At 29.9% G+C, this 24,945-nt stretch overlaps 1 protein-coding gene across 3 annotated transcripts in view; it reads right to left on the bottom strand.

The window, feature by feature from the left end:
- LOC118181836 (cell adhesion molecule Dscam1-like) overlaps positions 1-24,945 on the bottom strand; it is a 1,419,238-nt gene that overhangs the window by 210,617 nt on the left and 1,183,676 nt on the right. For all 3 annotated transcript variants that reach the window (XM_085816859.1, XM_085816860.1, XM_085816861.1), the window contains exon 8: positions 16,820-17,227. In XM_085816859.1, coding sequence (XP_085672985.1) covers positions 16,820-17,227 — 408 coding nt within the window. The remainder of the gene's footprint in view (positions 1-16,819; positions 17,228-24,945) is intronic.

Raw genomic sequence — 24,945 nt, 5'->3', positions numbered from 1 at the left:
GTGTTTAGATTTTAAAACGAAATTTTAAACATTTCGCTTTTGTTAAATTCGATTATTTTATCCTGCAGCGTTGGATTGCAATTTTTTTTGCAAATATGCGCTCACTGCTGGTTTAGTTATTGCATATTCTATTTATATATCCTGCATAATCAAAGTTGATGATTTAACTAATGTCATTAATTAGGTTTTGTCTTCTAAGGAAGACATTTTTTTTTTCTTTTAAAACAAGAATTTGACGAAAAATAATAGAACTTATTATAAGCGGTAAAGTTTAACTAAAATATAAGTGAGTTTAGGTAAAATAATAAGAATTAGAATTGTATGTTCTCTAGAACATCCGACCTACAGCGTTAACAAGAAAACAAGCATGAAGAACTTCGTACGTAAAGGAATCAGCAACGCCGTCTGTGTAGCATGAACAATTCCAGTTTTCGTAATCCAGGAATTTACTAATTATAGAAAGCAATCTTTCACATGTTTTGTACTTTTATATGCGTAGACTATTTTATATGGGCAGACAAGGTAACATTTTTTACAATGAGGATATACTCTGTGGTGCGAATGTTTTTTCTATTCTTGTTCATCATTAGAAACGAGACGCTATTTAAAAAAGCAGATAATTTTATGAAGCAACATAATTATTAGATATTCGGTATGATATTTAATTAATTCATAGACTTTATAATCTATGACTTTAAAAACCAAAATCAGATTTTACCTTTTAATATGCAAATTATGCAAACATCCTCATAATGAGTTAAAATTACGAATATAGGTGGATAAAAGTATCATGAGTTTCGTGTCTGACTAGCACACGAAAGATACATTTTTCGGAAGCAGAGTTTTCTAAAAACCCTTTAATAGAAAATGTTTTGATAGAAAGGTCTCATTTTTGCATTTATTTTAAAGATATGAGCACTTTATTTTCGAATTTAAGAGCCGCAGCAACTGAAACAAGTTTTCAAGAATCTATTCCGCTAACATTTTCTCTGATTAATTTTATTTAATTTTTCTTCCCACTCCCAAAAAAAAAAAAAAAAAAACAGAAACTATCTCAGAAAATAAAGAATATAATATAACGTCTACTATTCAAAGAAAGCTGCTTAATAGCTTTCATTTGCAAAAATTCTTAAATTTCGTGTCAATAACAGAGCTTGCTGTTCAAACAGTGTGAAATTGTTTGAAATGTCGAGAACTATTCAAACAGTTCCACACATTATTTTTTCTAAAAAAACAGCATTATCAAGTGTTTACATTTTAAAACGAAATTTTAAACATTTCGCTTTTGTTAAATTCGATTATTTTATCCTGCAGCGTTGGATTGCAATTTTTTTTGCAAATATGCGCTCACTGCTGGTTTAGTTATTGCATATTGTATTTATATAACTTGCATAATCAAAGTTGATGATTTAACTAATGTCATTAAATAGGTTTTGTCTTCTAAGGAAGACATTTTTTTTTTCTTTTAAAACAAGAATTTGACGAAAAATAATAGAACTTATTATAAGCGGTAAAGTTTAACTAAAATATAAGTGAGTTTAGATAAAATAATAAGAATTAGAATTGTATGTTCTCTAGAACATCCGACCTACAGCGTTAACAAGAAAACAAGCATGAAGAACTTCGTACGTAAAGAAATCAGCAACGCCGTCTGTGTAGCATGAACAATTCCAGTTTTCGTAATCCAGGAATTTACTAATTATAGAAAGCAATCTTTCAAATGTTTTGTACTTTTATATGAGTAGACTATTTTATATGGGCAGACAAGGTAACATTTTTTACAATGAGGATATTCTCTGTGGTGCGAACGTTTTATCTTTTCTTGTTCATCATTAGAAACGACACGCTATTTAAAAAAGCAGATAATTTTATGAAGCAACATAATTATTAGATATTCGGTATGATATTTAATTAATTCATCGACTTTATAATATATGACTTTAAAAACCAAAATCAGATTTTACCTTTTAATATGCAAATTATGCAAACATCCTCATAATGAGTTAAAATTACGAATATAGGTGGATAAAAGTATCATGAGTTTCGTGTCTGACTAGCACACGAAAGATACATTTTTCGGAAGCAGAGTTTTCTAAAAACCCTCTAATAGAAAATGTTTTGATAGAAAGGTCTCATTTTTGCATTTATTTCAAAGATATGAGCACTTTATTTTCGAATTTAAGAGCCGCAGCAACTGAAACAAGTTTTCAAGAATCTATTCCGCTAACATTTTCTCTGATTAATTTTATTTAATTTTTCTTCCCACTCCCAAAAAAAAAAAAAAAAAAAAAAAAAAAAAAAAAAAAAAAAAACTATCTCAGAAAATAAATATAATATAACGTCTACTATTCAAAGAAAGTTGCTTAATAGCTTTCATTTGCAAAAATTCTTAAATTTCGTGTCAATAACAGAGCTTGCTGTTCAAACAGTGTGAAACTGTTTGAAATGTCGAGAACTATTCAAACAGTTCCACACATTATTTTTTCTAAAAAAACAGCATTATCAAGTGTTTGGATTTTAAAACGAAATTTTAAAAATTTCGCTTTTGTTTAATTCGATTATTTTATCCTGCAGCGTTGGATTGCAATTTTTTTTGCAAATATGCGCTCACTGCTGGTTTAGTTATTGCATATTGTATTTATATATCCTGCATAATCAAAGTTGATGATTTAACTAATGTCATTAATTAGGTTTTGTCTTCTAAGGAAGACATTTTTTTTTTCTTTTAAAACAAGAATTTGACGAAAAATAATAGAACTTATTATAAGCGGTAAAGTTTAACTAAAATATAAGTGAGTTTAGATAAAATAATAAGAATTAGAATTGTATGTTCTCTAGAACATCCGACCTACAGCGTTAACAAGAAAACAAGCATGAAGAACTTCGTACGTAAAGGAATCAGCAACGCCGTCTGTGTAGCATGAACAATTCCAGTTTTCGTAATCCAGGAATTTACTAATTATAGAAAGCAATCTTTCACATGTTTTGTACTTTTATATGCGTAGACTATTTTATATGGGCAGACAAGGTAACATATTTTACAATGAGGATATACTCTGTGGTGCGAATGTTTTTTCTATTCTTGTTCATCATTAGAAACGAGACGCTATTTAAAAAAGCAGATAATTTTATGAAGCAACATAATTATTAGATATTCGGTATGATATTTAATTAATTCATAGACTTTATAATCTATGACTTTAAAAACCAAAATCAGATTTTACCTTTTAATATGCAAATTATGCAAACATCCTCATAATGAGTTAAAATTACGAATATAGGTGGATAAAAGTATCATGAGTTTCGTGTCTGACTAGCACACGAAAGATACATTTTTCGGAAGCAGAGTTTTCTAAAAACCCTCTAATAGAAAATGTTTTGATAGAAAGGTCTCATTTTTGCATTTATTTCAAAGATATGAGCACTTTATTTTCGAATTTAGGAGCCGCAGCAACTGAAACAAGTTTTCAAGAATCTATTCCGCTAACATTTTCTCTGATTAATTTTATTTAATTTTTCTTCCCACTCCCAAAAAAAAAAAAAAAAAAAAAAAAAAAAAAAAAAAAAAAACAGAAACTATCTCAGAAAAGAAAGAATATAATATAACGTCTACTATTCAAAGAAAGCTGCTTAATAGCTTTCATTTGCAAAAATTCTTAAATTTCGTGTCAATAACAGAGCTTGCTGTTCAAACAGTGTGAAACTGTTTGAAATGTCGAGAACTATTCAAACAGTTCCACACATTATTTTTTCTAAAAAAACAGCATTATCAAGTGTTTAGATTTTAAAACGAAATTTTAAACATTTCGCTTTTGTTAAATTCGATTATTTTATCCTGCAGCGTTGGATTGCAATTTTTTTTTTGCAAATATGCGCTCACTGCTGGTTTAGTTATTGCATATTGTATTTATATATCCTGCATAATCAAAGTTGATGATTTAACTAATGTCATTAATTAGGTTTTGTCTTCTAAGGAAGACATTTTTTTTTCATTTAAAACAAGAATTTGACGAAAAATAATAGAACTTATTATAAGCGGTAAAGTTTAACTAAAATATAAGTGAGTTTAGATAAAATAATAAGAATTACAATTGTATGTTCTCTAGAACATCCGACCTACAGCGTTAACAAGAAAACAAGCATGAAGAACTTCGTACGTAAAGAAATCAGCAACGCCGTTTGTGTAACATGAACAATTCCAGTTTTCGTAATCCAGGAATTTACTAATTATAGAAAGCAATCTTTCACATGTTTTGTACTTTTATATGCGTAGACTATTTTATATGGGCAGACAAGGTAACATTTTTTACAATGAGGATATTCTCTGTGGTGCGAATGTTTTTTCTTTTCTTGTTCATCATTAGAAACTAGACGCTATTTAAAAAAGCAGATAATTTTATGAAGCAACATAATTATTAGATATTCGGTATGATATTTAATTAATTCATCGACTTTATAATCTATGACTTTAAAAACCAAAATCAGATTTTACCTTTTAATATGCAAATTATGCAAACATCCTCATAATGAGTTAAAATTACGAATATAGGTGGATAAAAGTATCATGAGTTTCGTGTCTGACTAGCACACGAAAGATACATTTTTCGGAAGCAGAGTTTTCTAAAAACCCTCTAATAGAAAATGTTTTGATAGAAAGGTCTCATTTTTGCATTTATTTCAAAGATATGAGCACTTTATTTTCGAATTTAAGAGCCGCAGCAACTGAAAAAAGTTTTCAAGAATCTATTCCGCTAACATTTTCTCTGATTAATTTTATTTAATTTTTCTTCCCACTCCCAAAAAAAAAAAAAAAAAAAAAAAAAAAAAAAACAGAAACTATCTCAGAAAATAAAGAATATAATATAACGTCTACTATTCAAAGAAAGCTGCTTAATAGCTTTCATTTGCAAAAATTCTTAAATTTCGTGTCAATAACAGAGCTTGCTGTTCAAACAGTGTGAAACTGTTTGAAATGTCGAGAACTATTCAAACAGTTCCACACATTATTTTTTCTAAAAAAACAGCATTATCAAGTGTTTAGATTTTAAAACGAAATTTTAAACATTTCGCTTTTGTTAAATTCGATTATTTTATCCTGCAGCGTTGGATTGCAATTTTTTTTTGCAAATATGCGCTCACTGCTGGTTTAGTTATTGCATATTGTATTTATATATCCTGCATAATTAAAGTTGATGATTTAACTAATGTCATTAATTAGGTTTTATCTTCTAAGGAAGACATTTTTTTTTCTTTTAAAACAAGAATTTGACGAAAAATAATAGAACTTATTATAAGCGGTAAAGTTTAACTAAAATATAAGTGAGTTTAGATAAAATAATAAGAATTAGAATTGTATGTTCTCTAGAACATCCGACCAACAGCGTTAACAAGGAAACAAGTATGAAGAACTTCGTACGTAAAGGAATCAGCAACGCCGTCTGTTTAACATGAACAATTCCAGTTTTCGTAATCCAGGAATTTACTAATTATAGAAAGCAATCTTTCACATGTTTTGTACTTTTATATGCGTAGACTATTTTATATGGGCAGACTAGGTAACATTTTTTACAATGAGGATATTCTCTGTGGTGCGAATGTTTTATCTTTTCTTGTTCATCATTAGAAACGAGACGCTATTTAAAAAAGCAGATAATTTTATGAAGCAACATAATTATTAGATATTCGGTATGATATTTAATTAAATCATCGACTTTATAATCTATGACTTTAAAAACCAAAATCAGATTTTACCTTTTAATATGCAAATTATGCAAACATCCTCATAATGAGTTAAAATTACGAATATAGGTGGATAAAAGTATCATGAGTTTCGTGTCTGACTAGCACACGAAAGATACATTTTTCGGAAGCAGAGTTTTCTAAAAACCCTCTAATAGAAAATGTTTTGATAGAAAGGTCTCATTTTTGCATTTATTTCAAAGATATGAGCACTTTATTTTCGAATTTAAGAGCCGCAGCAACTGAAACAAGTTTTCAAGAATCTATTCCGCTAACATTTTCTCTGATTAATTTTATTTAATTTTTCTTCCCACTCCCAAAAAAAAAAAAAAAAAAAAAAAAAAAAAAAAAAAAAAAAACAGAAACTATCTCAGAAAAGAAAGAATATAATATAACGTCTACTATTCAAAGAAAGCTGCTTAATAGCTTTCATTTGCAAAAATTCTTAAATTTCGTGTCAATAACAGAGCTTGCTGTTCAAACAGTGTGAAACTGTTTGAAATGTCGAGAACTATTCAAACAGTTCCACACATTATTTTTTCTAAAAAAACAGCATTATCAAGTGTTTAGATTTTAAAACGAAATTTTAAACATTTCGCTTTTGTTAAATTCGATTATTTTATCCTGCAGCGTTGGATTGCAATTTTTTTTTTGCAAATATGCGCTCACTGCTGGTTTAGTTATTGCATATTGTATTTATATATCCTGCATAATCAAAGTTGATGATTTAACTAATGTCATTAATTAGGTTTTGTCTTCTAAGGAAGACATTTTTTTTTCATTTAAAACAAGAATTTGACGAAAAATAATAGAACTTATTATAAGCGGTAAAGTTTAACTAAAATATAAGTGAGTTTAGATAAAATAATAAGAATTACAATTGTATGTTCTCTAGAACATCCGACCTACAGCGTTAACAAGAAAACAAGCATGAAGAACTTCGTACGTAAAGAAATCAGCAACGCCGTTTGTGTAACATGAACAATTCCAGTTTTCGTAATCCAGGAATTTACTAATTATAGAAAGCAATCTTTCACATGTTTTGTACTTTTATATGCGTAGACTATTTTATATGGGCAGACAAGGTAACATTTTTTACAATGAGGATATTCTCTGTGGTGCGAATGTTTTTTCTTTTCTTGTTCATCATTAGAAACTAGACGCTATTTAAAAAAGCAGATAATTTTATGAAGCAACATAATTATTAGATATTCGGTATGATATTTAATTAATTCATCGACTTTATAATCTATGACTTTAAAAACCAAAATCAGATTTTACCTTTTAATATGCAAATTATGCAAACATCCTCATAATGAGTTAAAATTACGAATATAGGTGGATAAAAGTATCATGAGTTTCGTGTCTGACTAGCACACGAAAGATACATTTTTCGGAAGCAGAGTTTTCTAAAAACCCTCTAATAGAAAATGTTTTGATAGAAAGGTCTCATTTTTGCATTTATTTCAAAGATATGAGCACTTTATTTTCGAATTTAAGAGCCGCAGCAACTGAAAAAAGTTTTCAAGAATCTATTCCGCTAACATTTTCTCTGATTAATTTTATTTAATTTTTCTTCCCACTCCCAAAAAAAAAAAAAAAAAAAAAAAAAAAAAAAAACAGAAACTATCTCAGAAAATAAAGAATATAATATAACGTCTACTATTCAAAGAAAGCTGCTTAATAGCTTTCATTTGCAAAAATTCTTAAATTTCGTGTCAATAACAGAGCTTGCTGTTCAAACAGTGTGAAACTGTTTGAAATGTCGAGAACTATTCAAACAGTTCCACACATTATTTTTTCTAAAAAAACAGCATTATCAAGTGTTTAGATTTTAAAACGAAATTTTAAACATTTCGCTTTTGTTAAATTCGATTATTTTATCCTGCAGCGTTGGATTGCAATTTTTTTTTGCAAATATGCGCTCACTGCTGGTTTAGTTATTGCATATTGTATTTATATATCCTGCATAATTAAAGTTGATGATTTAACTAATGTCATTAATTAGGTTTTATCTTCTAAGGAAGACATTTTTTTTTCTTTTAAAACAAGAATTTGACGAAAAATAATAGAACTTATTATAAGCGGTAAAGTTTAACTAAAATATAAGTGAGTTTAGATAAAATAATAAGAATTAGAATTGTATGTTCTCTAGAACATCCGACCAACAGCGTTAACAAGGAAACAAGTATGAAGAACTTCGTACGTAAAGGAATCAGCAACGCCGTCTGTTTAACATGAACAATTCCAGTTTTCGTAATCCAGGAATTTACTAATTATAGAAAGCAATCTTTCACATGTTTTGTACTTTTATATGCGTAGACTATTTTATATGGGCAGACTAGGTAACATTTTTTACAATGAGGATATTCTCTGTGGTGCGAATGTTTTATCTTTTCTTGTTCATCATTAGAAACGAGACGCTATTTAAAAAAGCAGATAATTTTATGAAGCAACATAATTATTAGATATTCGGTATGATATTTAATTAAATCATCGACTTTATAATCTATGACTTTAAAAACCAAAATCAGATTTTACCTTTTAATATGCAAATTATGCAAACATCCTCATAATGAGTTAAAATTACGAATATAGGTGGATAAAAGTATCATGAGTTTCGTGTCTGACTAGCACACGAAAGATACATTTTTCGGAAGCAGAGTTTTCTAAAAACCCTCTAATAGAAAATGTTTTGATAGAAAGGTCTCATTTTTGCATTTATTTCAAAGATATGAGCACTTTATTTTCGAATTTAAGAGCCGCAGCAACTGAAACAAGTTTTCAAGAATCTATTCCGCTAACATTTTCTCTGATTAATTTTATTTAATTTTTCTTCCCACTCCCCCCCCGAAAAAAAAAACAAAACAAAAAAAAAAACAGAAACTATCTCAGAAAATAAAGAATATAATATAACGTATACTATTCAAAGAAAGCTGCTTAATAGCTTTCATTTGCAAAAATTCTTAAATTTCGTGTCAATAACAGAGCTTGCTGTTCAAACAGTGTGAAACAGTGTGAAACTGTTTGAAATGTCGAGAACTATTCAAACAGTTCCACACATTATTTTTTCTAAAAAAACAGCATTATCAAGTGTTTAGATTTTAAAACGAAATTTTAAACATTTCGCTTTTGTTAAATTCGATTATTTTATCCTGCAGCGTTGGATTGCAATTTTTTTGCAAATATGCGCTCCCTGCTGGTTTAGTTATTGCATATTGTATTTATATATCCTGCATAATCAAAGTTGATGATTTAACTAATGTCATTAATTAGGTTTTATCTTCTAAGGAAGACATTTTTTTTTCTTTTAAAACAAGAATTTGACGAAAAATAATAGAACTTATTATAAGCGGTAAAGTTTAACTAAAATATAAGTGAGTTTAGATAAAATAATAAGAATTAGAATTGTATGTTCTCTAGAACATCCGACCAACAGCGTTAACAAGGAAACAAGTATGAAGAACTTCGTACGTAAAGGAATCAGCAACGCCGTCTGTTTAACATGAACAATTCCAGTTTTCGTAATCCAGGAATTTACTAATTATAGAAAGCAATCTTTCACATGTTTTGTACTTTTATATGCGTAGACTATTTTATATGGGCAGACTAGGTAACATTTTTTACAATGAGGATATTCTCTGTGGTGCGAATGTTTTATCTTTTCTTGTTCATCATTAGAAACGAGACGCTATTTAAAAAAGCAGATAATTTTATGAAGCAACATAATTATTAGATATTCGGTATGATATTTAATTAAATCATCGACTTTATAATCTATGACTTTAAAAACCAAAATCAGATTTTACCTTTTAATATGCAAATTATGCAAACATCCTCATAATGAGTTAAAATTACGAATATAGGTGGATAAAAGTATCATGAGTTTCGTGTCTGACTAGCACACGAAAGATACATTTTTCGGAAGCAGAGTTTTCTAAAAACCCTCTAATAGAAAATGTTTTGATAGAAAGGTCTCATTTTTGCATTTATTTCAAAGATATGAGCACTTTATTTTCGAATTTAAGAGCCGCAGCAACTGAAACAAGTTTTCAAGAATCTATTCCGCTAACATTTTCTCTGATTAATTTTATTTAATTTTTCTTCCCACTCCCCCCCCGAAAAAAAAAACAAAACAAAAAAAAAAACAGAAACTATCTCAGAAAATAAAGAATATAATATAACGTATACTATTCAAAGAAAGCTGCTTAATAGCTTTCATTTGCAAAAATTCTTAAATTTCGTGTCAATAACAGAGCTTGCTGTTCAAACAGTGTGAAACAGTGTGAAACTGTTTGAAATGTCGAGAACTATTCAAACAGTTCCACACATTATTTTTTCTAAAAAAACAGCATTATCAAGTGTTTAGATTTTAAAACGAAATTTTAAACATTTCGCTTTTGTTAAATTCGATTATTTTATCCTGCAGCGTTGGATTGCAATTTTTTTGCAAATATGCGCTCACTGCTGGTTTAGTTATTGCATATTGTATTTATATATCCTGCATAATCAAAGTTGATGATTTAACTAATGTCATTAATTAGGTTTTGTCTTCTAAGGAAGACATTTGTTTTTCTTTTAAAACAAGAATTTGACGAAAAATAATAGAACTTATTATAAGCGGTAAAGTTTAACTAAAATATAAGTGAGTTTAGATAAAATAATAAGAATTAGAATTGTATGTTCTCTAGAACATCCGACCTACAGCGTTAACAAGAAAACAAGCATGAAGAACTTCGTACGTAAAGGAATCAGCAAGGCCGTCTGTGTAACATGAACAATTCCAGTTTTCGTAATCCAGGAATTTACTAATTATAGAAAGCAATCTTTCACATGTTTTGTACTTTTATATGCGTAGACTATTTTATATGGGCAGACAAGGTAACATTTTTTACAATGAGGATATTCTCTGTGGTGCGAATGTTTTATCTTTTCTTGTTCATCATTAGAAACGAGACGCTATTTAAAAAAGCAGATAATTTTATGAAGCAACATAATTATTAGATATTCGGTATGATATTTAATTAATTCATCGACTTTATAATCTATGACTTTAAACACCAAAATGAGATTTTACCTTTTAATATGCAAATTATGCAAACATCCTCATAATGAGTTAAAATTACGAATATAGGTGGATAAAAGTATCATGAGTTTCGTGTCTGACTAGCACACGAAAGATACATTTTTCGGAAGCAGAGTTTTCTAAAAACCCTCTAATAGAAAATGTTTTGATAGAAAGGTCTCATTTTTGCATTTATTTCAAGGATATGAGCACTTTATTTTCGAATTTAAGAGCCGCAGCAACTGAAACAAGTTTTCAAGAATCTATTCCGCTAACATTTTCTCTGATTAATTTTATTTAATTTTTCTTCCCACTCCCAAAAAAAAAAAAAAAAAAAAAAAAAAAAAACAGAAACTATCTCAGAAAATAAATATAATATAACGTCTACTATTCATAGAAAGCTGCTTAATAGCTTTCATTTGCAAAAATTCTTAAATTTCGTGTCAATAACAGAGCTTGCTGTTCAAACAGTGTGAAACTGTTTGAAATGTCGAGAACTATTCAAACAGTTCCACACATTATTTTTTCTAAAAAAACAGCATTATCAAGTGTTTAGATTTTAAAACGAAATTTTAAACATTTCGCTTTTGTTAAATTCGATTATTTTATCCTGCAGCGTTGGATTGCAATTTTTTTTTTTGCAAATATGCGCTCACTGCTGGTTTAGTTATTGCATATTGTATTTATATATCCTGCATAATCAAAGTTGATGATTTAACTAATGTCATTAATTAGGTTTTGTCTTCTAAGGAAGACATTTTTTTTTCTTTTAAAACAAGAATTTGACGAAAAATAATAGAACTTATTATAAGCGGTAAAGTTTAACTAAAATATAAGTGAGTTTAGATAAAATAATAAGAATTAGAATTGTATGTTCTCTAGAACATCCGACCTACAGCGTTAACAAGAAAACAAGCATGAAGAACTTCGTACGTAAAGGAATCAGCAACGCCGTTTGTGTAACATGAACAATTCCAGTTTTCGTAATCCAGGAATTTACTAATTATAGAAAGCAATCTTTCACATGTTTTGTACTTTTATATGCGTAGACTATTTTATATGGGCAGACAAGGTAACATTTTTTACAATGAGGATATTCTCTGTGGTGCGAATGTTTTTTCTTTTCTTGTTCATCATTAGAAACGAGACGCTATTTAAAAAAGCAGATAATTTTATGAAGCAACATAATTATTAGATATTCGGTATGATATTTAATTAATTCATCGACTTTATAATCTATGACTTTAAAAACCAAAATCAGATTTTACCTTTTAATATGCAAATTATGCAAACATCCTCATAATGAGTTAAAATTACGAATATAGGTGGATAAAAGTATCATGAGTTTCGTGTCTGACTAGCACACGAAAGATACATTTTTCGGAAGCAGAGTTTTCTAAAAACCCTCTAATAGAAAATGTTTTGATAGAAAGGTCTCATTTTTGCATTTATTTCAAAGATATGAGCACTTTATTTTCGAATTTAAGAGCCGCAGCAACTGAAACAAGTTTTCAAGAATCTATTCCGCTAACATTTTCTCTGATTAATTTTATTTAATTTTTCTTCCCACTCCCAAAAAAAAAAAAAAAAAAAAAAAAAAAAAAAAAAAAAAAACTATCTCAGAAAATAAAGAACATTCTTTAAACGAATATTAGTTCCCATACGTTCATACGCAAGTTTCTTTTTTCCTTTGCTTAAGCTCAACATCTTTTTCTGGCTTCTTATTTTTCCTTAAATTTTCAGTTATTGCAATTTTTTTATATTGTATGTACAAAATTAAATTATTGTTAGTCGAGGTACATAAGACAGCTTACTACAAAAAGGGGGAAAATACTTAATTCATTTTTCTCTGTTAGCCGTATGTAGACTAGTTATTAAAACGTGGTTAAGCAGCCTTTGTTTCTTAAAAATCTGATTCTCGATATATATGTTTGCTAAAAAAGTTCTTAAAATAAAAGGATTCCAGAGTCTGCGTAGAAATATTCTGTGAAACATAAAATCCCTAACGTTTCATATGGTCGATGTCGAATAAACATTTCAATAAGTAAAATATTGGATATGCCTTAATTAGTTAAAAGATCGCATTAGATACACTCACGGATAAAATTTGAAGGTATATAATGCAAATAAATATGGTTTTAAGAGACTAGCTGCACATTTCATAGAGAATGCTGTTTTTACCAAAAGCAAAGACATAAATCGCTGAATAGCAATTTTTATTTTATAACTATTACCTGAAGTTGATCTAAATACAGAAATTTGGCCTAAATCAGTACAATTACTCTTAAAAATAACTCAGAAAATTCTTCATGCGAAAGGATGGAGTTTCTTGTTTTCAACTCAGTAAAAGGTTTTTCTTAGCCTATATATGAGAGCCAACTGTGAAGTTGGAACCTTAGTTGGGCGTGAGTTTAATCTTTGTTTTAATCTTTATTATATATGTATCATCTATCCCCCCCTTATCTGTCTATATAAACCGAGAAATCTCTAGTACCTTCTACTTCTTGAAATAACCGGAAGGCATATGAGAGCCGTATATAGTTAGAGTTAGATATAGCGCTCAATTATAGTTATTCAATTACAATATCAATTACAGTTATACAGAAACCGTACCAAAATGTCACCATATGGTCGGCAGGTTTGATGACTTTTTGCGATTTCTAGCCAATTTCAAGACAAAAGTTAATCGCCAAATCCATCATCACCTTGACGACATCTTGCCAATTTCACGAGATAGCCATTTAATTCAGAGTTTTCCTTTTAATTTTATTCTTCTGGCAGAACTTCGTCCCTTTCGAGTATTTCGTGTTACATTATACAATAAAATACCACAGTTTCACATAATATTTCTCTAAAATTATTTACATATATACAAAATTTGTAATCATATTCTTTCATAAGCTATATATTTGCAAAATGCTACTTAAATCAATAACGCTTTTAAATATGCATAAATGAATTAACAGGAAAATTAATAGTAATTTATCTCTGAAAAAATTATATGTCATCCGAATAATTATATATATATATATAAATTTAATAATTATTGTAGTAATATAAAAGTTTCAATAAAATTGCAATATTTTTTTATAGTATCTCACACAATATTTTTTTCCCTTTACGTTAATCTTTGGTCACTGAAGAGGGAAAATATATGAGATAAAAGTTATTACACTTTTTTTAATTACATTTTTAATTAAGAAATTATTTCTTTTAATTTGTTTTCTCTTTATCATGTATTTAATATACAGTGGTGGCCAAAATAGTGAACTCTTTTGGAAATTTTTATGTTTTTGAATATTGTATGCTTATAGAAAATGTTACGTTTCGCAAAATGCAAACTTGTATATATCATTTTAAAGAGAATTTATTACTGAATTCAATACAAAACACAGAATTCAATTATTTGCAATACAAAAAAAGTTATATGTACTTTAATATAAATAAATAAACACAGTTATGGAGTGGTTTGCAGTGTCTAGCTTTCCTGGGAAATCACTGTTCTTGTTCTGAGAACCAATCAAATGTTAGTAACTGCCAGTAGAAGCTGACATCATGTTTACACTTGAAACAATTCATTATTTTGCTTTGTTCTGTAGAAGGAGGACCTGTTTCTTATACACTGCAATTACAAGTAGGAATTTTTGTAAAAAATTTTAATATTTAGTCAAGAAGCAATGACATCAAATAAAAGAGTAGATTGGACACCTAGAAAGAGATGTAATATTATTGTGTTACGAGAAAGTGGTCTTTCCTATGCTGAAATTGCAAAACAGGTGGGTGGTTCAGTGACTACATCTGGAGTCCGAAAGTTTTGGTTACGATATCAGGAGACAAATTCAATAAAAAACAAAGAAGGAAAAGGCCGGAAAAGGTGCACCACATCTATTGATGAAAGAAGAATAAAAAGACTATGTCTCCAAGATAGAAAAATGTCATCAGCGGCCATCAGAAGTGATCTGAATCATGCTGGTGTTCCTGTCAGTTCAAGAACAATCAGGAGAAGATTTACAGATGTTGGACTGAGAGGTAGAATTCCACGAAAAAAGCCTTATCTTAATTTTCAGCAACGAAAAAAAAAAGACTATAATGGGCAAAGGAACACATTAATTGGACAGATGATCAGTGGTCACAAGTTATATGGAGTGATGAAACTAAGATATCGTTATTCGGTAGTGATGGGCGAAAATATGCAAGACGTAGAATAGGAGAAGAGCTACATCCTGACTGCATTCAAGCAACTGTGAAGAACCCAGTTAGTGTTATGATTTGGTCATGCATGCCTGCAGATGGTATTGGTTGCCTTCATATCATCGATGGGACACTGAATGACAGAAAATACATTGACACTAATCTAGAATCAAAATTCTACCTTCCAACAGAGATCTCTTTCCCAACAATGCTTTGTTTATTTTTCAGCAGGATTCTGCTCCTTGCCACACGGCCAAAATATCGAAAGAGTGGTTTCGTACAAAGAGTATTAAATTGTTGTCATGGCCAGGAAACAGTCCTGACTTCAATCCTATCGAAAATTTGTGGCACCGTTTGAAAACTCTTGTCCGAATGAGGCGCCCATCAAATAAAAGGGAACTAATTGAGGCTATAATTGTTTCCTGTCATCATGTAATAACGAAAGAAGAGTTTAAAACTCTTGCCAGCTCAATGAAACGTCGATGTGCAGCTGTAATAAAAAATAAAGGGTACCCTAAAGTACTGATAACTCACTGCAATCATCACTATCTAATGTATATCGATAACTATTATCGTTTAACTTTTTTATATTGCAAATAATTGAATTTTGTGTTTTGTATTGAATTCGGTAATAAATTCTCTTTAAAATGATATATACAAGTTTGCATTTTGTCAAACGTAACGTTTTCTATAAGCATACAATGTTCAAAAACATAAAAATTTCCAAAAGTGTCCACAATTTTGGCCACCACTGTATATGTAATAATATGATATAATGAGAGGGAATTATCGATTTGATGCGATTTCATTAAAAACATAAAATTAAAAAAAAACTTATTCAAATTTTGAAAAAAATCGCTTCGAGGTGCATTGGCTCTTGTCTAGATGCACCTATGTACCAAATTCCGTAGCCTTGGGTCTATTAGCTTACGCGCAGCACGAACGAAAGACACACAGACAGATTCTTCCTTTTATATATATAGAAGATAAAGAAGATTAAAATGTTTAACAAAGTAATAAATATTTTTAAGAAAGTTCTCTATTGCATAACAATTAAATTTACATTTACTAATTTATTTATATTTATTCAGTTATTTCTGTGCTATGGATATAGAAGTTTAAAATGATTAACTATAAAAAATTATTCTTTGCTTAGGCCTATTAAGTATTGCATGAAAAAAGTAGAAGAGCAAAGCACATAATAGAAAAGAAAAATATGAGTAAATAAATAAATACTGAAACTCTTTTTTTTTTTTTTTTTTTTTTTTTTTTTTGCCTTTTTGCAATCTAAACAAACCATTAATGTATGCTTTTCTACTTTTTGTTATGGCATCGTTTTAATGATACTTTATTTATTTATATTTTATACCTCTCAAATACACGGAAATGACTCTCCCCTCATAATTCTTTTTACATATTTTGTGCATAAGTTTTGCAACTATTGACAAATATCAAAGAGTTCAGAAAAGGAGAAAATCTTTTTCTATCCCAAACAATAAGCTACAAAGTGAAAGGAAAATATTTTCAAAAGCTTTGTTCATTGAAACGTTGCAACAATAAGGCCAAATGTTACAGATGAGCTATGGAATGAGTTCTTGTATAGCTAGCTATACAAAAGAAGAAAAGTTTTTGAGAAGAGGGAAAACAAACCATTGACCTAAACGTAGAACAATTTTTTGAAAACGTTGTTTTAAGCCTTTTTTTCATGTACGTATAAAGGCAAAATCAAAATTATGAATTTAATCTGTTATCAGGAATGAGATTACATTTGTTCAGTTTATTATTTAAAAAATAAAGTATAAAGAACTAATTAATAATACTTACTTTTAAACCATCGTACGCCTTTTATAGGATATCCCCCATAAGGACAACGTACTACAAGATCTTCACCAGAGATAGCTGTGACGTTTGACATGGGTCTAACAAATGTGGGTCCGTACACATTCAGGCGTGCTGCATGAGACGTACTTCCAACATCATTACTCACTTGGCATTTATATTCACCGCCATCTTCAACTCTTATTTCAGTAATATTGAAGAAGCTCACAACATGCCCATGATCTGTAACGTAATCACTCAGGGTTATCCGGCCACTTCGGCCAATTACTATACCGTCTAAGTACCACGTAACTCTTGGAGCTGGATTGCCGGTAGAAATGCATTTCAATGATATGCTTTCTCTTGGATGGGCTGTCTGCTCCGGAAAAACAGAAATTATTGTAGGCGGAACATCTGAAATAAAGTTTAAAAAAGTAGTTTAAGCAGTGAATTGCCATACTGTCGTTAAGAACAATAGATGCGCTCTAAACGTTTTAAAGTCTAACTGTGAGTCAATGTTCAGACTAAAAACAGTAAATCTTACGTTTTGAGATAGGTCACACTTAAAGAGATTTACTTTATTTAATGTTATATAAAATAGTAAAGAAATGCTCTTTCGAATTATCTTATAAAAACTATGTAATTCAAGGAATTTGAAGTAAATTATGGAAAAAGTTATTTACAGGAGCAATTCCTTATCATTTATTTTTTTCCTTCACATACTGTTTTACTTACATTGCTGGGTATTCAAAATGCGATATCAAATACATCAGAATTACTAGACAAAATAGGTAAAATAGGTGAACTGATTAAAATTACAGCTACGTTCTGTTTGAGAAGCATTTAAGAATGAAAAATTTGCTGTAGCCATCATGACTTGCAATACCTACCTGACGTGCCTCAGACAAAAACAAATAAGTTTTAGATGTGAGCATGAGGCATTTCAATCATGCTGAGTCCACACGTTGCTAAATCTGATCTGGAGAAGCAGCGCGTGTATAGTTGAACCTTCTTTTTGCCAGTCATCGACCAGACGAGTTCGACTGGCTACGTATGTGAAGAACAGGAAAAAATGCAAATGGCCTATTAAGTCACTTAGAAGTCAATGAAAAAATTGTTTAACTTTGCACCCCATATCCAATTGTACACTGCGCTGCTAAATTTGGCAGTAGGGAAGCATGGCGCCGCTTCCATATTCACGTCATTGTGGCTTTGATGTCGTCCAACCAGAGCACCGATTTCGCGGATATGCAGTTTCACAATCCTTCTATTGTCACACCTGTCGGTTAAATGACTTCCCGCTTTGTTTGACAAGTTAAACCTTAGCTTACCATGCTAATGAACAGCAGCAAAATGCACAGTTCCAGCAATTAAATCTCAAGAATTAGCACTGTTCGTGTACATAATCGTGCTTTTGAGGTCAAAGGCGGGTGTAAAATTTCGCGTATAGGCTAATCATGTGCATGACCTTTCAAGATTCGCGCAAGTTATAAATTCCAATATATGGAAGCCTTCTTGATGATGTTGTATTTCAGAGAGACATGTGTGTAATTTATCAGAGTAAATAGAGTAACTATAAAATGGAGTTTATAATTATTTTCATTTAACAAAATTCAGTTAGAACTACTGCTCAAATAAAATATGTTTTGATATTTTTCTCCTCATTTATTATAAACACGGTGTGGTGTGGTGTGGTGGTGTATTTAATTATGGCAAAGCACACTAGGGCTATCTGCCTAAGAGGAGGGATGCCTTTCGTGGAGGACTTTCTAAGGGAAACTGGCTCGTATACACGTTACACATGGGGAAAACCACGAAAACACCCATGCAGCCAGCCCGTTCGCTGGATTCGAACCTCGGACCGAACTACCAGTGTTCAGCGACTTTACCGCTCGGCCGCTGGTGGGCCTATTATAAACACGAATATGAAGTTTGTCTACATAGTAACATAGTATTTTCCACATAGTACTTTTATATTTAATTTGTTTACATAATGTAGCTATAGGTGGTATGGACTGGAGAAATTGAATTGAAGAAAAGAATGATATTGGAACAGTTTGGTCAAGTCACACAATCAGGCGATCTTTTCTAGAATTTGTGCATCTTGGCATAGCGAAGCCATTATTTCCTCGAGTAGTACTTTTACAGCGTAGACTGATGTCAATACTTTTGCACAGCTATATTTGTGGGACTCGGGTGGCAGCCTATTTCTTCATTTGGGAGCTAAATTCTTCCAACACAAGAATTCAACATTCTCGAAGTTATCCAGCTGTGTGAAATGTTTTAGAATGCGTTCTGACGGCACTGCAAGTATTCTATAAAACATACTTTAAAGCACCGATGAGCAGAAATACCATAGCGTGCAATCGTTAGCTGTTTTGTTAGGCGAGTTTATTATGCATCACAAACTCTCACTATGATCGAAGTTAAGTATACTGGTAACGAAACGTATCATTTGCATACTTGTAAAGAAAAGTCCAAGCCAAATTATTTTTTTTCTGTTTTTCTATTTAATTTGTAGAGTCCAGTAAATGAACTCTGTCTGTATACTGGAATAGCAGTAAACTACACAGGAGAAGGGTTCACGTACCCTTTATTCACTCTTTAAAATTTACAATGCGTCAACTCGATGTTAACAAACTTCGCCTCTACTTGGGCGGTAACTAAAAGTCAGATAATTGAAACTAAAAGTTGAAATATTTACAAGTGATAAAACTAGCCTACAGTGCTCAGCGAGATCCCGTAACTTCAACCCCCTTCTAAGCTAGTGGCAGCAAAGCAATGCAATTAAGCCACTTGAACCAGCAATAAGCAAACGTACCTACGACAGAGACGGCAGCTAGAGCCTAACACTCTCTTTCTCCTACCGAAACTCGGCTTTTAACTATTTCTTTCAAAACAGAAAATTTCCATTCGTTCATGCGCGCTACAACATTTAACCATTCTGGCACTAACAATTAGGGGAATGAAGGCTTATAGGAAAGTTTCAAATAAAACTTTAAATTATTAGTTAAAATAAATATAAATTCCTACAAATTTTCATGCTTTTTTTATCCTTTTTTTTAAAAAAAAAAGACGATTAAGTACTGCACAAAAGACATAATTGTTTTCATATTTTTTCAAAGTTATCCACGAATCCGTTATTTGAATTAATAGGTTTATATGTTTATGTTATTAGTGGCAAGCAGGCAATCACTGTCTGTATTCTCCTATTTGATCTGATAATTTTTATATGTATTATAGTACATTTGCCATTGGGTTTAAATCCTTCTTCATTAACAATAATAAAAATACGAAGTGCACGGGAGAGTTAGACATTTGAAAATATACTTCACTCTGAGCGCAGTATAAGATGGCATTAAAGAAGGCAAATCAGTTTAAATTGTACTACAAAATCTCTCAATTAAGACGCACATTTAATGGGCTACAAAATACTAATTAAAAGACAAATCTTGCTGACAATGATCACTTTTAATCACAGAAAGTTTATATCAGACATCCTGTACTTAAAATGCTTAGAGATTTCGAATTTTGATAGATGCAAATCAAACTGTTTATATTATAATGCCACCTCTTTTTTTATTTTTCCAAGTCTTATCGAAATAAGATTCTGATAAAAGGTGGAATTTTTTTAAGGACTGTTGAAATAATAAAAAAGATATGATTTCAGAGTATTTTCGAATAATATTTTCTGAAGTGAAACGTGTTCTAGAAGAACGTTAATTTCTTATGTAGCGATGTTATTTAAAATCATATTGTAACTTTCTCATTCTTAAGCGGCGACTGATTTAAGCGAATTTTCAGCAGAAACAGTAAATAAGAATAAATAATAAGAATAAATAACTCCTCTTTACAAAAGAAAAACTAAATTATTCATCAGCAATTGTCTTGACTATTTCTTTACAGTTACATTATTAAGCAAGTCTGCTAAAAAGCTTTATGAATACTTCTAATGTTTTCGTATATGTGAGAATGCATGTGATTAGCAGATTAAATAAATGAAATATCTGTATGTAAATTCCGTATACTAACTAATTTAAATATTTATGTGGAAATAAAAAATTAAATTAACATGTAACTTCATAAATACCTACAGTGAGAGGAATTTTGACAGTTTTCATTTCACATTTCAAGGATATGCTTAAATTTAGGAATTTTGTGTTGACCTTTATCTGTGATAATAAGACAGTAATATCGTTAAACGTTAGAGAGTGATACAAAAGAAATAAAAATTTAGTATTTTGTTTTCAGTTCGAGTACCTTTTTTCTTGCATGGTGCCAGTAATATAAATGGAAACCATTCAAGAAGAAGCATGGCTATTCGGTTTTCGTTGCAATGTAAACTTAATCCTAAGGTTTAGGCTGTTTGGATATATCTAAAAATACCTTTGGATATCAAATAGCCGAAGATATTTGGAAGTGAGAACTTTATTTATAGACGTTACATATAGTTCCTCAGAACTGAACATACAAATGTGCAACTTGACCTACTTTACTTTTGAAATATAAATTCATATCCGAATATTTAATTTCTTGAATCAAAGTAATAATTTGGTAATTTCTTGTGAAAAGATTTCTTTTGCTTCCTTCTGCGTATGTATGCATTGCAAGACTGTACGCAATTCAGATTAACAAATGCAGAACGTATGTATTTTCGTAATTCAATGTCTTTTAACAATAAACATATAATGGAACCTAAATTGGCACCCTATTTAAACTTGAGTTACTTCGCTCTTTAACTTCTTGTTTCTTGAATGAATGCTTTTCTGTTTCCTTTCATTAAATAGCCGGTGATTATTATAGCCAAGGATTTACAGTCAGTTAAATAAAAGCCAACCTTTGTATTACAGTATTTTTCGAAACATTGCTTACTTATTTTCGAGTCTCGGAATATTATAACAGCAAATTTCATTACAGAAAAAATGCTCATTTTTTTTTAATTCTAATAACTCACAGCAATAACAAAGTTTTTGAGCTATTGTAAACTCGATTTGAACATACTGCATTTTGAAATCAGTGACTTATTTCAAGAAAATTAACTACGATGAATTATTACGATTCATATTCTAACATATTTATAATTCAAAATTAAAGCTATGTTAATTGTATCCGTCATTTATAAAATTATCTTAATTTGGAGGGAAGAGACAGCTTTGAGCTTTACTAAACAAATAGCTTTTCAGTACATTTATACTTTGGTTAATCGTTTGTCTATTTTTTATTTTATTTATTATAAACTGAAAGTTGTTATTTTGTCTGTTCAATATAGAAGAAATAAATAACTTGTAAATATGTATCTACTTAAGTATTTATGACTTAAAAATATGTAAAATTTACTTAATATGTTCACTTTCTTCTACTTTTTTGTATGTATTTTTATTTTATATTATATTTTTCACTATCATTTATTGTAACTTAATACATTTTATTTATTTTGTTTTTTATTCATCTTTTTTATTGAATATTTAGTATATGAATACTTGTTGACTTGTGAAGGTATCCATGCATACTATCTGTAGTGCACATGCAGCCGTGAATATATTATTAAAATAATATATGATATTTTATTATGACTGTATAAATGACTGTTATTAATTTTCTAATGATTATTATTATAATAATGATAATGTTTATCATCATTATTATGATGATAATGTTTATTATCATAATAACGGAACTACGAACATATTATAATAATAACTATCAACAATTTATTTGTCCGTAATTTTTAGAAACAATGCCGGCTCTTTTAAATCTTAGTAAAACACATTTACATGCCATTCTTCCGAATGTTGTCGAAATTGTAAAATAAGCTCAACTATTCCTTTTTTCCTTTTCTTTTTCTTCCCATTGAAGTTGTTTGTTGTATCATTATCTACTGTAAAACCAATAAACCATTCTCTATTCATTCCTGTTTCATTAGTCAGGAGCTCATGAATTCACAAAAAAATCAGCATGTTTGTGGCACACAAGCATAAGTATCCAATTTTTCATATACATTTTGACTGACACTGGCTTTTGCATTCAAGAAAAGTTTTGCAGATAGTATTTCTAATTAGATTTCAGACAAAAAAAAGTGTTCACGTCATTTATAACGAAAATTAACGTTCACGTCATTTGTGAGCCACTTCGAAACAAATGAGCTCATTGTAAAACTTCAAAAATACTATTTGTATTTGTGTCATGCTAGAAAAAAGCATCTGGGCATCCATTATTGGAAAATTGTTCGTTAACCTCCTCAGGATAAATGATTACAAGGCAGCAATATTTATATCTCACCAATAAACAGTTTTGTTTTCTGAGTGACTGTAGAAAAATTAATCTGTGCATTTACGGATACTAAGAGAAAGAAATTACTCAAAATTCGATACTTTTTTCATTTGCCGATTTTTTAATTTAAGTTAAATAAGTATACTTTTTTTCAGAAATTTTGAAACAAAATTATAACTACAAATCAGATTACATCTTAATTTATGACTGGAATGTTTGATAATGGAATTATTTCTATTCTCCGATACTAATCTTTGATTTACATTCTTCATAGGAATGCATGTACATAAAATTCTGTGTGTTATTATTTCACATATTTGCAGTTATTTTCTTCGATCGCGTAACTGAAAAGTTAAGAATGAGAAAAGGAATTAAAATTATGTTCACTAATAATCTATTAGTTATATAAACTCACTTTATCTTCCTCTTTACCTCACTTACCTCTGCCATGATAAAAGTAAACCTTGATTCAATAAGATGAGCATTTCAATAGATATTTTATTTCTAAAAAAATTAATGCGCATTGTTTTAGATATTAATGTTCTTTTATATTTTGCGTATTTCCACTTCAGCTATTCATGTACATGTTATATGCATTTAACAAATAGAAGAATAATTATGTTATATACATTTAACATCAGCATATGAAGTTTTACACTTTGGTATTAAAAAAAATGCATGGCATTCGGAAAATGCTTTCATTCCTATAACACCAATTCTGTTTCAGAATAGAAATTCATATAAAAATCTGACGCTAAAATTGTATAAAGGTCCCAATAAAAATTATGCTTAGAGTTCATATCTTGGAAGTATTGTTGAAAACTATGAGTGTGTACCTTTAGTTAGATAATACGTGCAGAGGCACACCTATTATTTAACCTAATTAAGTAAATAAAGGCCCCTTGCACTACCTATCCAGATAAATATAGCTTTCCTGGGGCCTACAGTGCCGTTCTGTAACCGAGGTTCTGCTGAAACTGACATCGCAAGCTCTGCTACCGCTGGCGATATCATCAATTGCCCCGTCTTATGTTCGGACCTGGGCAGGTGGGACGTTTACTTCGCTGCGTAGGTTGTGAATTAAATATTGTATACACGCAATGCTTATAATATGAATACAAGGTACTGTTGCTTAAGTAATATGTTAGTCTGCTTGGATTGGTGGGGCATGGTATTTAACTGTGTGCAAAATGACTGCATCTTCATCCCAATTTGCCTATTTGTTGCTTAGAGATACGTAGCCCCTTGTACTACTTGTGAGTACTCTGTAGCCCTCTTCATGTTGTTTGCGGCGCTTACTGCTATCCTGTAGAGTTGCACGGAGTTGGTTTCAATCCTTTTCAATATTTTTGTTTTTATTTCCATCTTCTCTTTCATTTTAAGAAATTTCTCAATCTGGGTTTCCGATTTTAAGATTTTTACGTGATCAGTCTTTTCTTTAGACAGTACAGTACAAAACAACGATATCTAAAACATATATATATATATAACATTGTTTCATATATAATAATAATGTTTTAAGCAATAAATGTATCATGTTTATTTCTTATCATAAATGTAGTCTTTCATTTGCTTATGCATTGAAATGAAAATTTCCAAAGATGACCACGAGTGTTTCCAGATAATGAATATCTTCTACAGAAGCGATCACCGTACAAATACCTCTGTTAGTAAGAATGAAAACCAATTCCTACTTCGGTTTTCAGAAATAACATTTGCAATAAAATATTTCAACGTATTTATTATCGAAATGCCTGCTTTGTTCTTTTCTTCTTAGAGTTCAATTATAACAATAAGTAGCTCAATTATGCTAAGTTAAAAGTTTGAAATCGTTAATTCAAGTTTATTATGAAATGGAAAAA

Source organism: Stegodyphus dumicola, chromosome 5 (genome assembly GCF_044657685.1).
Source record: "Stegodyphus dumicola isolate Sdum_Otavi_A_Nest chromosome 5, ASM4465768v1".
In the NCBI taxonomy this organism is placed as follows: Eukaryota; Metazoa; Arthropoda; class Arachnida; order Araneae; family Eresidae; genus Stegodyphus; species Stegodyphus dumicola.
This window is presented reverse-complemented; position numbering and strand designations above follow the sequence as displayed.